We start from the raw sequence: 12,787 nt of genomic DNA, 5'->3' as shown, positions 1-12,787 counted from the left end.
GATAAGATTTCAAAGCCATCACCGACCACGTGCAGGTAGGACCTGAGGCCACGATGCTTTTGTTACCTGCTGAAAATGAGGCCGGTAGGCTCAGGTCAGCTTACACTCCGCTTTGGCATCACATTGGACTGTTTGCTGCCTTTGTGTTAGCATGCTGCCCATGCAGATGCTTGCAAAGAGCTAATGTTGTGTTAGCAGTATAATATAGCCATTTGCACCCTGGATCCAGTTTGGACTTTACCATAAAAATAAAAATAAATGGTCATATCCTCGCTCCTAAGATGTTATAGACGACGACAACGACTCCATTCTCCTCCTCCCTGGCACACAATGAAATCAGCTGATTTTACAAAAAGGCATTTTTTTTTTTTTACTATCTGCCCATCATTCAGATTATTGAGGATCCTTTCAATAAATTCAATAAAAGACAAAACTTTAATTACTGTTTTACTCATCTGCCACTTCACTGGTCCTACAGCAGCACAGGTACCACTGCTTTTGCATGGCAGCGTGAGCATTAAAGGATAAATCATGTTGCGCTTCTGTAGTGAGGCAGAACAGGGCCCCTTTAGGATACATATCTTCTGATGTGGGTGGGGCTTCTGTCCTGAGATGACCACAGTAGGGATATATGCTGTTAATGTCATCATACTGTTGTAAGAGTAGAAAAGAACTAAAGCACTTTGAGCTTTTGGCTTTCGGTGATTACTTGTAAAAATGTTGAACTCTTTATTTGAAACTTTGGCCATGTTTAATATGAACATCCATCCCACTAACAGAATATATAAATGGCATAAAATAAGGAACAGCGTAAAAGGTCCCTTTTGAGGACACTGTTAAGTGTGTTTGCTGTACTCCGTGGAGAGGATTTTGTATTTGTGCCCCACACATGCCTAAATCACACCCCAGAGGATCATGTGAGAGCACTCCGGTTAGAGGAGGTGCTGGCTGGTACTGTAAATGATAAAGTAGCTGCAATACAACAAAAATAAAAACAAAAGATGAATGTTTACTTGCAGTGTTTGACCAAAGTTATCAGAATTTGCTTATTTTTGTAGAGTTTCAGCTCTATGAAAAGCTGTCAGCAGTCCTTCAGTTTTCTGCATATTTAACTTCTTATAGAAACAGAAAACTCCTACAGTAAATTTATACTGTTACAGGTGTAAAGAGTACAGTAAACAGAACACAGACAAAAAAAAATACCAGAACCAATCAGCATCAGCATTATTATTATTATTATTATTGTTGATCCCACAGCGAGCATCAAAAGATGAAGAACAGAACATGTCTACATTCTCTTGGTTTATATCATCTAGATGTCCTTTCAGTCCTTTTGCTTAACAGTCTGATGTCCAATCAGGTATCAGATCCTCAAACACCTGGAAGTTCACTGGGTTTCCTCCTTTAAAGCTTTTCTACAAAAAAACCAAATATGATGATCGACGATCACTGGCAGCATCAGCTCCAACCACGTCATCAGATCAATAATAAATCAACAAAATAAAAGTACAATCAGGATACGTATACGTACATCTTTATATAGATTTATAGACTTAGATCTCTCCCAGGAATAGAAGCACTAATATATACAGACAACTGCTGTGGGGCTCATTGGGTCCAATCAAAAAGACAGGCTTAAAGACGAATCAGAATGAAGCTGCAGGAACTCTTAAAATACACAAAAGTCTCTCCAGGAACTGACCAGGACCAGCTGACCACAGAGCAGACTGCATTTCCCAGCATGCAGCAGGTCTCTGACAGGCAGCTTCAAAGTAGAACTTTAGAAATACTGAGGCCCAGATTCTCGCACCAAACAAATTAGGAGCTACGAACCAAAATAAAAAATTTACCAGTTGAATAAACTTAAAATTCCCTGCTTTAATGTCGTCTCAGCAGTTTCAAGTATAATTTTGGTAGAAAGTTTCATAATTGCTATCATGTTATAATTTTCTGTCCAATAGGCACAGACTGTACATAAAAGATGGATGTAGCCTCTGAAATCACCCACTGCTGGCACGAGCAAGGGGGCAATCTGAGAACCCCAGAAACACTGCACAGCTTAAACTAAACCTCACTTTGCTTTATGAGACTAAATTAGGAGAACAATTAAAATGAAAATAACGTTGTATTCAAAGCAGTGACAGAGCCCAACAACTCATCAGGAAAGGGAGATCACAGATAGGTAAGAAGTAGGGTTGTTTGTCCACAGACTTCTTTTTCTAGCAACATTTGTCCCCCCTGTTGGCTGTTAGCGAGAATGCAGGTATTCACTTAAACATAGAAGCTACGTCCATGTTTTATAAACTTTTTAAACCAAAATTTTAAGTTTTAAGAATCAGAGATAAAATTTTATTAGAATGTAAAATTTCGAGCTGAGAATTAAAACAATGTGGAAAAATTATTAATCCATTAATCAATCGGGGTTTTTTTTGTTTTGTTTTTTAAAGACCCCCCAAAACAAAAAGAAAAAAAAGAAAAAAAAATTTTTCTTTGATTTCTAAGATTGTAATTTGATCATTTATGGATTTTGGACATTTGACTGTTCTGTGCCATTTCCTGATCTTTTATAAATTATTGTTGGATTAATCAAAAGAAGAACTACGACATTAAATTATTATAAAAGTAATCAGCTGTTGCTCCAACAAAAATTATTTTAACCACTCAAGTTCGCCAAATCTTTAACTGAGGACAATCCGAGTCCAACATGCTAACAGCTCACAAATGAAGAAGATGGGCAACTTTTAGAAGCAACACATCGGTTTAGCAGCTGTATTAGCAGGAAACACCTAAGTAATGAGGCTGCCATGGTAAAATATGCTAAGCTCCAAATTATTTCTTTAGTCAACTTTTATTAACCTGCACTTGATGCTATATTTTTCTGGTTCAAGCACAGGAAGTGAGCGCCCCCAGTTTCTCATGGCCTTAGACTGAAGTGCATCAGAAGACAAAACTGTTTAATTACTGAAAACATCTGAGGTGTGACTTAAAGGACTATAAACTAAAAAAAACAAAACAAAAACAAAACAGGGAATAAAACATAAAATAAAGAGATTTATAAGATTTATAAGGTCAAGATTAGCAGAGGTAAATATTTTACCAAATTGGAACAAAGATCAAAAATAGAACCAGCTATTTCAGTCCAACCAAACTCTGTAGAAAAAATGTTTAATTTAAAGTTACGACAGTTTGAGCCTCCGCAGCATTTTATCCAAGCCGATTACAGTAAATCAGCTAAAACAAATGTTTCAGAGATTTTTCAGTGGGTGGAGTTGAATTTAAAACTTCAAGCAAAACCTAAACTTCACTGCATATAGCAGATCCTTTGTTTATAGAAACTAATTTGAAAAACGCTTGTGTGTCTAAATGATAAAAGCATAGTGCTATAAGTAGCTTCTGAATTTTCCAAAAGTCAATATGGAAAAATCACAAGGTCTTTGTCAATACTCAAAAACTGTTTTTAAACCTGTAACTAGAGCTGAAAAAATAACTTAGTTTAATATAATCTGAGTAATTTAGAAAAACGACATTTTCTATGGTTTTCTCACATTTTATATAATAATATAACTGTTTTTAAATATCGAAATAATTGTCAAGTTACATCTGCTCCTGATGCCCCTCAAACATAACTTCAGCATAACTTTTACTACCGGTGAATAAAACTGTATTATTCAATGTTCCTCGTGCCAACATGTTAGTTGTGCTTAAATCGGCATCATTGATGTCTTATAACTATACAGGGGAACAACAACAAGGAGGACTCCTTAAAATATTGTAACCAGGATATGCACACTTATCAAGTGGACTTCAAAACCGCATAACATGAATTATCACTCTACATATCCTCGTGCGGCTGGGAAACTTTGCAGTTATGTTAAAGTAGGTGGTTCACAAAAAACAGCCAGTTTTTAACATGGCCTACAAACCACCCAGATTCAGTCATGCATTTACAGAAGACACTAGAATAAACTGATGCAGAGGTCCTGTGGGTTCCAATAATAGTGGAAATAAAGAGAACTACAAACAATTACTTTAAAGTTGTTTTGGATCAATGTATATGTTGGTCACCAAGTAATAAGAAATGCCAAAAGAAAATTTCTTGGTATTCATATAGGATCTTGTCCACAATATCTCTTTAAAAAATGATGTTTAAAGCATTCTTGTTGATGCAAATATCTGTGTAAATAAATCTAAAGATTTCTTATTCTGTGGTCTCAGGGGGTTCACTTAAGTCTTGAAACATGGCAGCGTTTACCTTATAAAGTACTTTCAAACCATCAGTCCCTGTGGTAGTTTTGTTCTACAGTTCAGTTCATCATAGCCAGCTATGTTTAGCAAAAATGCAACCCACATTTGTCAAGCCGCTTCTTCTGAAACATCAGTGTTGTCTCATAAAGTTGCCAACAAACCGCTGTCTATTTGTGATTTTTGCTCTAAAAAATTTGATGCTTATTTACACAGCAAACCAGAGTTTTTCCCCACAGTAACATTTTTCATTGTATTCCACAAACTCTCACGTTCAGAGGGAACATTTGGAGTCCCAGGAGTGGCACAAATCTCCACTCTAAGGTAAGAGCAACCAAGTGACCTCAGACCATGTGCCACTTAAAAAATATATATATCTCAAACCCAGTCCTTGTGTTCTCAGACTCTTTCTTGTTCTACCTTATTTAAACCTAAAGCCAGATGCAGAGTCATGAGTGTTAGCATTTGGCTCTTTGAGATTACCAGAAACCAACTAAATACTCAGATCAAATACACCAGACAATCACTGACCCCGAGTCAGTAAATTCGAAACTCCACGATCATGGTTCAACCACTGTGGGTCCACTGAACTACTGATTACCCCACCATCCTGGGAGACTAGGCAGAAAGCAAATCAAACACAGCCAGGCCGAAGATGCTAACAGCTTCCTGTTCTGCCTAATTACATTTTCTGACCAGGAAGTGAGTACCAACTAAAATAATCAAATCAAAAGTTCTTTCTGTAAGACTGAGTCACACAAAACCTTTATCCACAATCAAAATGCATGAAAAAAAAGGCAAAAAGACAGTTGCTGCAACAACAGAAGAGTCTCAAAAATGCTTAAAACATAAATTTAAAAGGGCAATCAAGTAAATTTATAAAATAAAACAAGCAATGTTGAGTTCCAGCGAAAAAAATCAATCTGTCAACACTTTCAAAGTGTGTTTGAGTTTTCTCTGTGCTGACACACTCTGATATCTCTTCAGAAACCAAACTAAACTTAACAGTTAAGCAGAGAAGTAAAAATCTGCTGGTCAGCCTCATTTGTGATTGGTTGGAGGGGGTAGGAGAGGGGCAGAGCGATCATTGGTGATGGTCCTTCTGAGCTTTACTCCTCTAATAAGGGTCAACATGTTTCTGCTGCCTCCTTCTTCTTCTTCTTCTTCTTCTTGGGTGAACTGCTCAGGCTTTTGGTCCTGGCTGCAGGGTGGAGGAGCCTGGGGCTGGTAGTTGATGTTGTTGGGCACACCGGAGGGCTCTGCCTGAGTAGTGTAGGCCTGGTGCTGCTGTTGCTGCTGCTGAAACAGCTTCTGTTTCTGCTGCTGGTTCAACTGCAGCTGATACTGATCGTGCTGATGCTGCAGCTGCTGGGCTTGCTGAATCTGGGGCTGTTGGAACTGCAGTTGCTGCTGATGTTGAAACTGCTGCTGTTGTTGCCATTGCTGGAACTGTTGCTGCTGAATCTGTTGCTGCTGCTGGAACTGTTGCTGCTGAATCTGTTGCTGCTGCTGGAACTGTTGAATCTGGAATTGCTGGTTGTGCTGTTGCTGTGGTAGACTGTATTGCTGATGTTGCTGGTATTGCCTCTGGTGCTGTTGTTTGACACTGTTCCCTCCCTCAGATGGCAGCGAAGGAACAGTGGGTACGGGCACTGGGATGGGCATCTGGCCTGGGACAATCTGGTAGTATGGGGAGGAGGGTGGTAAAGCACTAAGGCTCTGGGTGGAGGTGCAGAGTTTACTGTGACCTAAACCTCCCACCCCTACAGAAGAGGGCACTTTGAAAACGTTCTCATCGCTTCCGCTGGTTCCGCCGAGGGCTTTGAGTGGAACCTGTGGGGTGGAGATGGGGATGGGAACCCCACCACTGATTGTTCCTCTGCGATAAGGTGGCTTAGATGAAGGTTTGCGCCTGATGGTTGCCGTGTGGGACGGCATCTGCCGGTTAGACCCACCACTCAAGTCGGACTCAGCCAATAGGCTGACAGTAGAGGCGGGACGCTTGGAGTGGATGAACTCCCGGTACTGGAATCTGAGGTCAGAGTTTCTCGGGATGGTCGAAGACTTGTCGAAATCTGACTGGCTGTTGCCGTGGGAGAGGTGATGTAAGGAGATGGAGTCAGTGTCTCCGTGGAGAGAGATGGACTCATAGTCGACTGCAGAGATGGAGAGAGAATGTTAAAATGTTAGTTAGTTGCTCTGCTTTCAGGCAAACCTTTCATTACCTCTGGATTGTCTCAGTGACATTTTTTTTTTTTGGAAAGGGCTCTCATCTGCTTGCTTGACAGACAAACAACAGAAGCATCAGGAGCACATAATCACATCAGTGACTCACTGTCATGTTTGTGAATGAACAATTAGGGGATGCATCATTGTGGAAACTCTTATCAAACAAAAACAGGGCAACATGCAACCCAATTACTTTTAAAACGCATGCAAAACTCCAGTATAATGTTCCAAATAATAAGGTTAAAAACAGACGTCAATTCATGGCAACGACATTAACTTTAAAAAGGTCAAACACACACACAGGCACACACAGACACACACAGGAGGAAGTAAATTACAGAGTACAGACAAGGCAGCTGAATTTGTTTCTAATATTCTGTTTATTTTGGGTTCCAAAATGAAGTAAAAAAGGGACTACGTAATTTAAATGTGTCTGGCAGCTTCTCATCCGCTAGCATCAACACCAGAAATATGAAATGTGAGTAATTAATATCTTCTCTTTGCAAGCAAATGTGATGGGAGAAACCTCAGTCTCCTATAGGCTGGGTGACTAGACTAAAAAAATATAAATAAATAAATTCCATATGTGGATTAGCTCTGTACCCAAAAAATGTATTCATTCATTTAATAGGTAAAATAAACAACGTCAGCTTGTCCACCTGATGCCCTCACAGCAGTGTCACAAGATTTAGCCAATTTTTACATCACTTTATACTTTGATACAAAAGAAGCTTTATTTATTTATCTATTTATTTATTTAAAGGATCTGCTGGGTAAACAGGAAGTGACTATCCAGAGAAGTGTTGCCTCCTAGGCACCATGCTTCATAAGTGAATCTTCGATAATTTGCTGATGTTTAAAATCGAAGTCCTGAAGCCTAGAAAATGCTTATGTTTTGTAACACTAATACTGTAAAATTGAGAAGAGAGACTTTATTTTCCTTGTGTGTGATAACTGAGATAACAGGAGGAAACTGCAGCCACTAATGATTAGGTTATTAAAATTGGCCATACAAGTGCCCTGACAGGCACCAAAATTAATAATTTCATCGTTGCCAAAAAGATTCTAATATTTGAAAATTAGGACAACGTTTATTGCTTCTTTTAAATAAACAGTGCTCTTTTAGCTGATGTAAGATCTTTAATAGATGAACCAAAAGTAGATTTAATGGTATGTTGCACGTGACATAAGCAGACAGACAGGCAGATATACAGGGAGTCAGAGACCTACCATAGATAGGAGGATCTCTCTTTACAGCTGGAAGAGAAGGAAGGCAGTTTAACCAAGAAAACACAAAACTACTCAAAGAAATACAACAGGAAAAGAAGTAAAGATGAGCTGATACACCAGAAAAGCACAGATGAAACAAGTGAACAACAGGCAGGTTAAGAGAGTCAGTTTCACTGTCAGAAATCAGAAATGAGACCCACAAAAGGGTAAATCCGAGAAATTCAGCCAGACAAGCAGCAATTCACACCAAGGTTAGGGCTCCATGAGAGAGCGGGTTTCCATTTTCATAATAAACACAACATCTAATTGCTTTATTGTTGGCGGTGCTGCTGCCACTTTAGTTTGTATTTGGATCACATGTTGCTCGTCTCGGCCACATAGTTGGTTCAAAGAGCGTTTAATCAAGAGCTCAATTAGATTTTCTATGATCTCTAGGACAAAAACAACAGCAACAAAAAAATCGTAACAGCACAGGGAGCTGTGTTTAGTACTAATAAAAAAAAAAAGTGTTGTGCTTTAATGTACTCACTGTGGGTGTGTATAGTGTCCTCGGAGCAGGATGGGGTGGTGGTTTGGGTGCTATAGCCGCTGGAACAGTGCAGAGAGTCTCTGCTGCTTCTCGGGGCGTCAGAATTCAACGCACCCAGTGACAATGCCAGCTGATCCTGGGCCAAACAAGGCTAAAGGAGTGAAAGAAGGAGATGGATGAGGTTACAACTTTTCGGCTAACGAAAGATCCATATGCTCCCTTAAGATCATGCTTCTCATTCATTGTTGACCATCCAGCGGTCAAAGCTTCTGTCACTGCGCCAACAAGCTGGAATAATCTCCAAAGTGACATCAGCAAAACTTTTTTGTCAAGCTTTTGAAAGTGTGGTTGGAGGACAGGTGGTGCTTGTGTTATTTTATGTAAATATTGTAAACGTATTCAGCATTAATTTTTAGCAACCCTTTTATTTTTATTTTTTTATAATAAACTACTTTGGATTGGAAAGTGCTATAAAAATAAAATTCAATAGCAGAAAGAGGAGAGGCAGAAAAGGGTTTTCTTGGCTCATAATCGGCCTTCAGGATGTGACGAGGTAAATAAGCACAATATAGTAAAGGCAGTGCATTTAGATCATAATTATGATCGCAAAAGCTGCCAGAGAGGACAGGATTAAAAAAATAAATAAAATAAAAATAAGTTTTATTTAACGTTTCATTTTTTAAAGTGTTAAAATTCTGGAAATGTTTTCATTATTTCCAGCCAAAACAACTTGAGACACCAAAAATTCCTCTATGGCGGAAAATCCCTGTAAGAGAGTTTTTGCATATGATCAGCCTAGCCTAGCTAACAAACAAAGCTAACAAAGTGGCTCACAACTTTGTTAGTTTTGAGACTTTTTAATAATCTATGCTCGTCCTCTCTGCCTCCTCCTGGGTTATCAATATGCCTGCATGTTCAGGGCTCCAGGTAAAATACGTTCAGGTGTCTTTTAATTCATAAAGTCAATTAGTGATGAATGTAATTTGAGTATTTGGAACAAGTTTTTTTATTTATTTATTTATTTTTTGCTTTGGAGAAAAAAACCACAGAAGCAGCCCGCTCTCAGACTGGGATCCAGGCTGAAAGCCAGAATGTCACCTTTGTAGTTTTAACTCAATGACTGTCAGACTCAGAACATCACCTGTGCGTTTAACCACAGGATGTTTGCACAAGAACCACCAACCACCTTTTAGAGCCTGTTTAGCACCAAAAACACCGGTTCACCACAAGGACCTGTATCCTGGCTGAGAACATCAACTGTGACACTTTCACACAGATGAAATACAAAGAACTTCTTTTTTTTCCCCGAAGCACTTAAACTGTCACAGTGGAGTGCCATAAAAGCACCTCCTGGTTCTTCCTGTCACTCCCTGAAAGCAGGAAGCAAGAACATGGAAGGACAAAAAAAAAAGAGGAGGAAAGCAAAATACAGAAGGTACTGATAACAGTAGAAAGAAACAAAAGAGAAGAGGAGCCGACATAAGATTAGGGGTGTAGATCATTTTAGTCCTCTGATCTCCTGCTGCCGTCTGGTGGACGATTTGGTTATTTTAAAGACCCAATTCCGCTCTGATTTTGAACTCTATAATATACCATTGAAAATACACTTGCATGCATTTTCTGACTTTTATTTATTAGGTTTTGTTTTAATAAACAGTTTTTCTTAGTTCATTAACTGGATCAATAAACAAAAAATATAAACATAAAATAAACTCATGTGTCTTCAGGGATGTTTTGTCCTGTATTATTTTAGTTTAATATTTATCATCAGTTTTGATTTTTAATTCGTTCTCGTAAATTTTTTCTTTACAATTCCATTTCATTTCAGCAATTTCCACAGTGGTTTTTCTCATTTTAATTCAGCTGTTATTAGTTTGTGGGTTTTTTTGTTGTTTTTGTTGTTTTATTTAAACAGAAATTTCAATACAGGCATGTATTGTTTCGTATTTTTCTTTTAATTTCTATTCAGCTTTTTATTAGTTTTTCATTTTAGTGTTGTTTGTTTGTTGCTACAGCTTTGATGTTTAAAAATGTTTAATATTTGTTTTGTTTTTTTAACATTTGTGTTGTGAGTATTACAGGTTTACATTATAATATCAAACAACCCTCCCAGTCTCAATAAAGATGGCATCAATTCCTCCCTTATGTTTTTTAAATTATTTTAGACAGCACACACATACCGTTTCAGTTAGTTACATGTAGACTTAAAGATACAGATGAGGTTTTACAAGAACAATCACCAGAATCCAAATATGCTTTCTGTTGGTTTTACCTTTCCAGATGCAGACATGGCGCGAGCTCGCTCTCCATGTACGTAGGCATTGTGTGGAGGGGCCAAGAGGCCGTTCTCCGCCCCTCCAGTTCCCCCAGAGGCCAGCTGATTGGTAGAGCCAACTGAATCCTGTCATTAAGAAACCAAGTCAGAGCGGATCAAAGGTACGAATCATCAAATGTAGAATCACAAATCAACCGCAGAGTACAGAGAGTATAGTTCTGTTCAGCCATCATAAAAGTCTCTGGTGGAAAGAAATTGACAGAATATACATTTGTAATAAAAGCTTGTAACTTACATTTATGTCAGCACAGCCATCAGTTTTAATCAGATGTATAAGAAACAAGCTCTATTTTCTATATATCAGACTTGCATAATGGCTGCTGATGTTAGACCATCAACACGACATGTTAGCAGTTCAGCCAGCGATTTACTGAGAGAAACATCACGTAGAAAATACTTATTTACTTATTATTTTAAAAATATCAATAAAAGTTCCTCATTCAACAGCAACATGAGCCCTTAATGATTTTGTTCTTCCTCACATAATTTTGAGATAACTTCCTCAATTTAAAACATAAACTTACATTTTTATTACAGGACGACTGACAAGACACCACTGACAGCAATAATGACACCAGTTTAAAAGGGCATTACACCAAAATTCAAGAACAGAAAGGGCGTCTTGGTGGCGGGAGACAAATGACAGGTACTTGAGATAAGGAGAAGGCTTGCTTTTGAGGTGGGATGAAGCAATCGTGTTATTCATTAAATAACAGTGTTAACAAGGAAAAAAGTACGATAAAGATGTCACGTTTGGCTTTGTGTAAAGCCATTAGTGGACGGGTTTGATTTTTTTTTCTTTTTTTAAATAAAACAAATTATGACATTCACTGCTACTGAAAATAAGGAGCGGGATGTTATGAATCTTTTAAATGTCCAGGTGATCGTATATCAAAAATATATTATGGGCGGTTTTTTAGAATTCCTAATCCAAAAATCCAACATCAACTAGGCTAAAATGACCACAGCATTCCAGCTAAATTCCTGGCTTAGAGAAAGCAGTCAGGGAAGAGACCTTTATTTGTGCTCCTGAGAGCTTGACCTTAAAAAAAACAAAGCTCTAAAGAAGTGTCATTTTGAGTCTAAAAGCTATCAAGAAAAGTAAGGGTTTTTAAATTGAATATTAATACAGTACTTAACTGTAACACATACATCTGAAACATAAGCCTAAAAAAGTTGACACAAAACCACTTTTAAAGAGAATTAAAAAAAGAAAAGACACCGATAAGTAAGCAAATACTGCAAGCACTCACACAATTGCAGAGTACCTACAACTGTACTTGTGAAGGCTCAGAAACATTTTTTTATGAAATGGGATCAAGAATTACGTCTAAAATTACAACAAAATGGATTTGAGATATGAGGTCCATCCTGGGACACTGAGTGGAGGAGGCCGAAGACAATTAAAGGTGAAACTGAAGGTATGAGCTGATGAAAAAAAAAATGTGGAATTAAAAAAAAACAGCTGGAGCCAATGTGACATTGAAACCAGATTCACACCGATGGAAGACAAAAGGGTCAAAATCACAGGACGGCACTCGGGTGGTCGGGAGGAATGTAATAGTTATATAGTTTTTTCCTCACTGTTTTCAAATCCCTGCGGCTAAAGCGGCGACTCTGAGCCGGGCGGTGGCCATAGCCAGCTGCGTAACCATAGCGACCACGGCTGCCGTGACGGCCGAGGCGAGAGGGGGAGTTCCCTTCGCTGAGAGATCGACCGCTTTCATCGCAGCCGGTGAGCAGATAGGGGGAGGAGCAGCGCTACACACAGGAAAGGGTTAGAGTGGATGTGTTTGTTTTTGTTGTTACTGTTACAAGCTTTTATTTTGAAGATCCTTAAAGCTGACAGTGTCATTTTAAAATGTAGATGAAGCCTGAAGAATGTGGAGTGTACAGCGTCGCAGGAATGGTATATTTAAGTGAAATGCACCTTTAAAGATATTGAGAATGTTTGACCAGAATTTGCTTTATTATTGCGGAAATTTGATTTAAAACTATAAAGTATATAAGTTTCAATGAAATAAGAGTATCTTAATATCACTGATGTACAGTATATGGCTAGAAATATATGGACACCCCCAAATGCTACACTTGTGATTTCCGGGCATTAATCTGCTGCTAACATTTGCCCAGATTTGTTCCCATTCAGCCAAAAAGGTTTCAAAGTCCTACAATGAGGTTGGGGGATCTGGCCTAAAGCTGAGCGTACACACACAACTGTC

General features: G+C 38.4%; 1 protein-coding gene across 2 annotated transcripts in view; it reads right to left on the bottom strand.

Moving 5' to 3' along the window:
• Window positions 1-363: 363 nt before the first annotated feature.
• The window catches only part of mtss1 (MTSS I-BAR domain containing 1), an 84,302-nt gene continuing 71,878 nt past the window's right edge, over window positions 364-12,787 (bottom strand). The window contains exons 11-14 of one of the 2 annotated variants that reach the window (XM_031735820.2): window positions 10,503-10,631; window positions 8,231-8,381; window positions 7,702-7,728; window positions 364-6,398 (exon numbers count right to left, since the gene is read on the bottom strand). In XM_031735820.2, coding sequence (XP_031591680.2) covers window positions 5,284-6,398; window positions 7,702-7,728; window positions 8,231-8,381; window positions 10,503-10,631 — 1,422 coding nt within the window. In that variant the 3' untranslated portion in view covers window positions 364-5,283. The remainder of the gene's footprint in view (window positions 6,399-7,701; window positions 7,729-8,230; window positions 8,382-10,502; window positions 10,632-12,787) is intronic. The other variant, XM_039612104.1, reaches the window with a different exon arrangement.

This window comes from Oreochromis aureus, linkage group 5 (genome assembly GCF_013358895.1).
Source record: "Oreochromis aureus strain Israel breed Guangdong linkage group 5, ZZ_aureus, whole genome shotgun sequence".
Lineage (NCBI taxonomy): Eukaryota > Metazoa > Chordata > Actinopteri > Cichliformes > Cichlidae > Oreochromis > Oreochromis aureus.
Note: the sequence above shows the minus strand (reverse complement) of the source record. Positions and strands in the feature narration are given on the sequence as shown.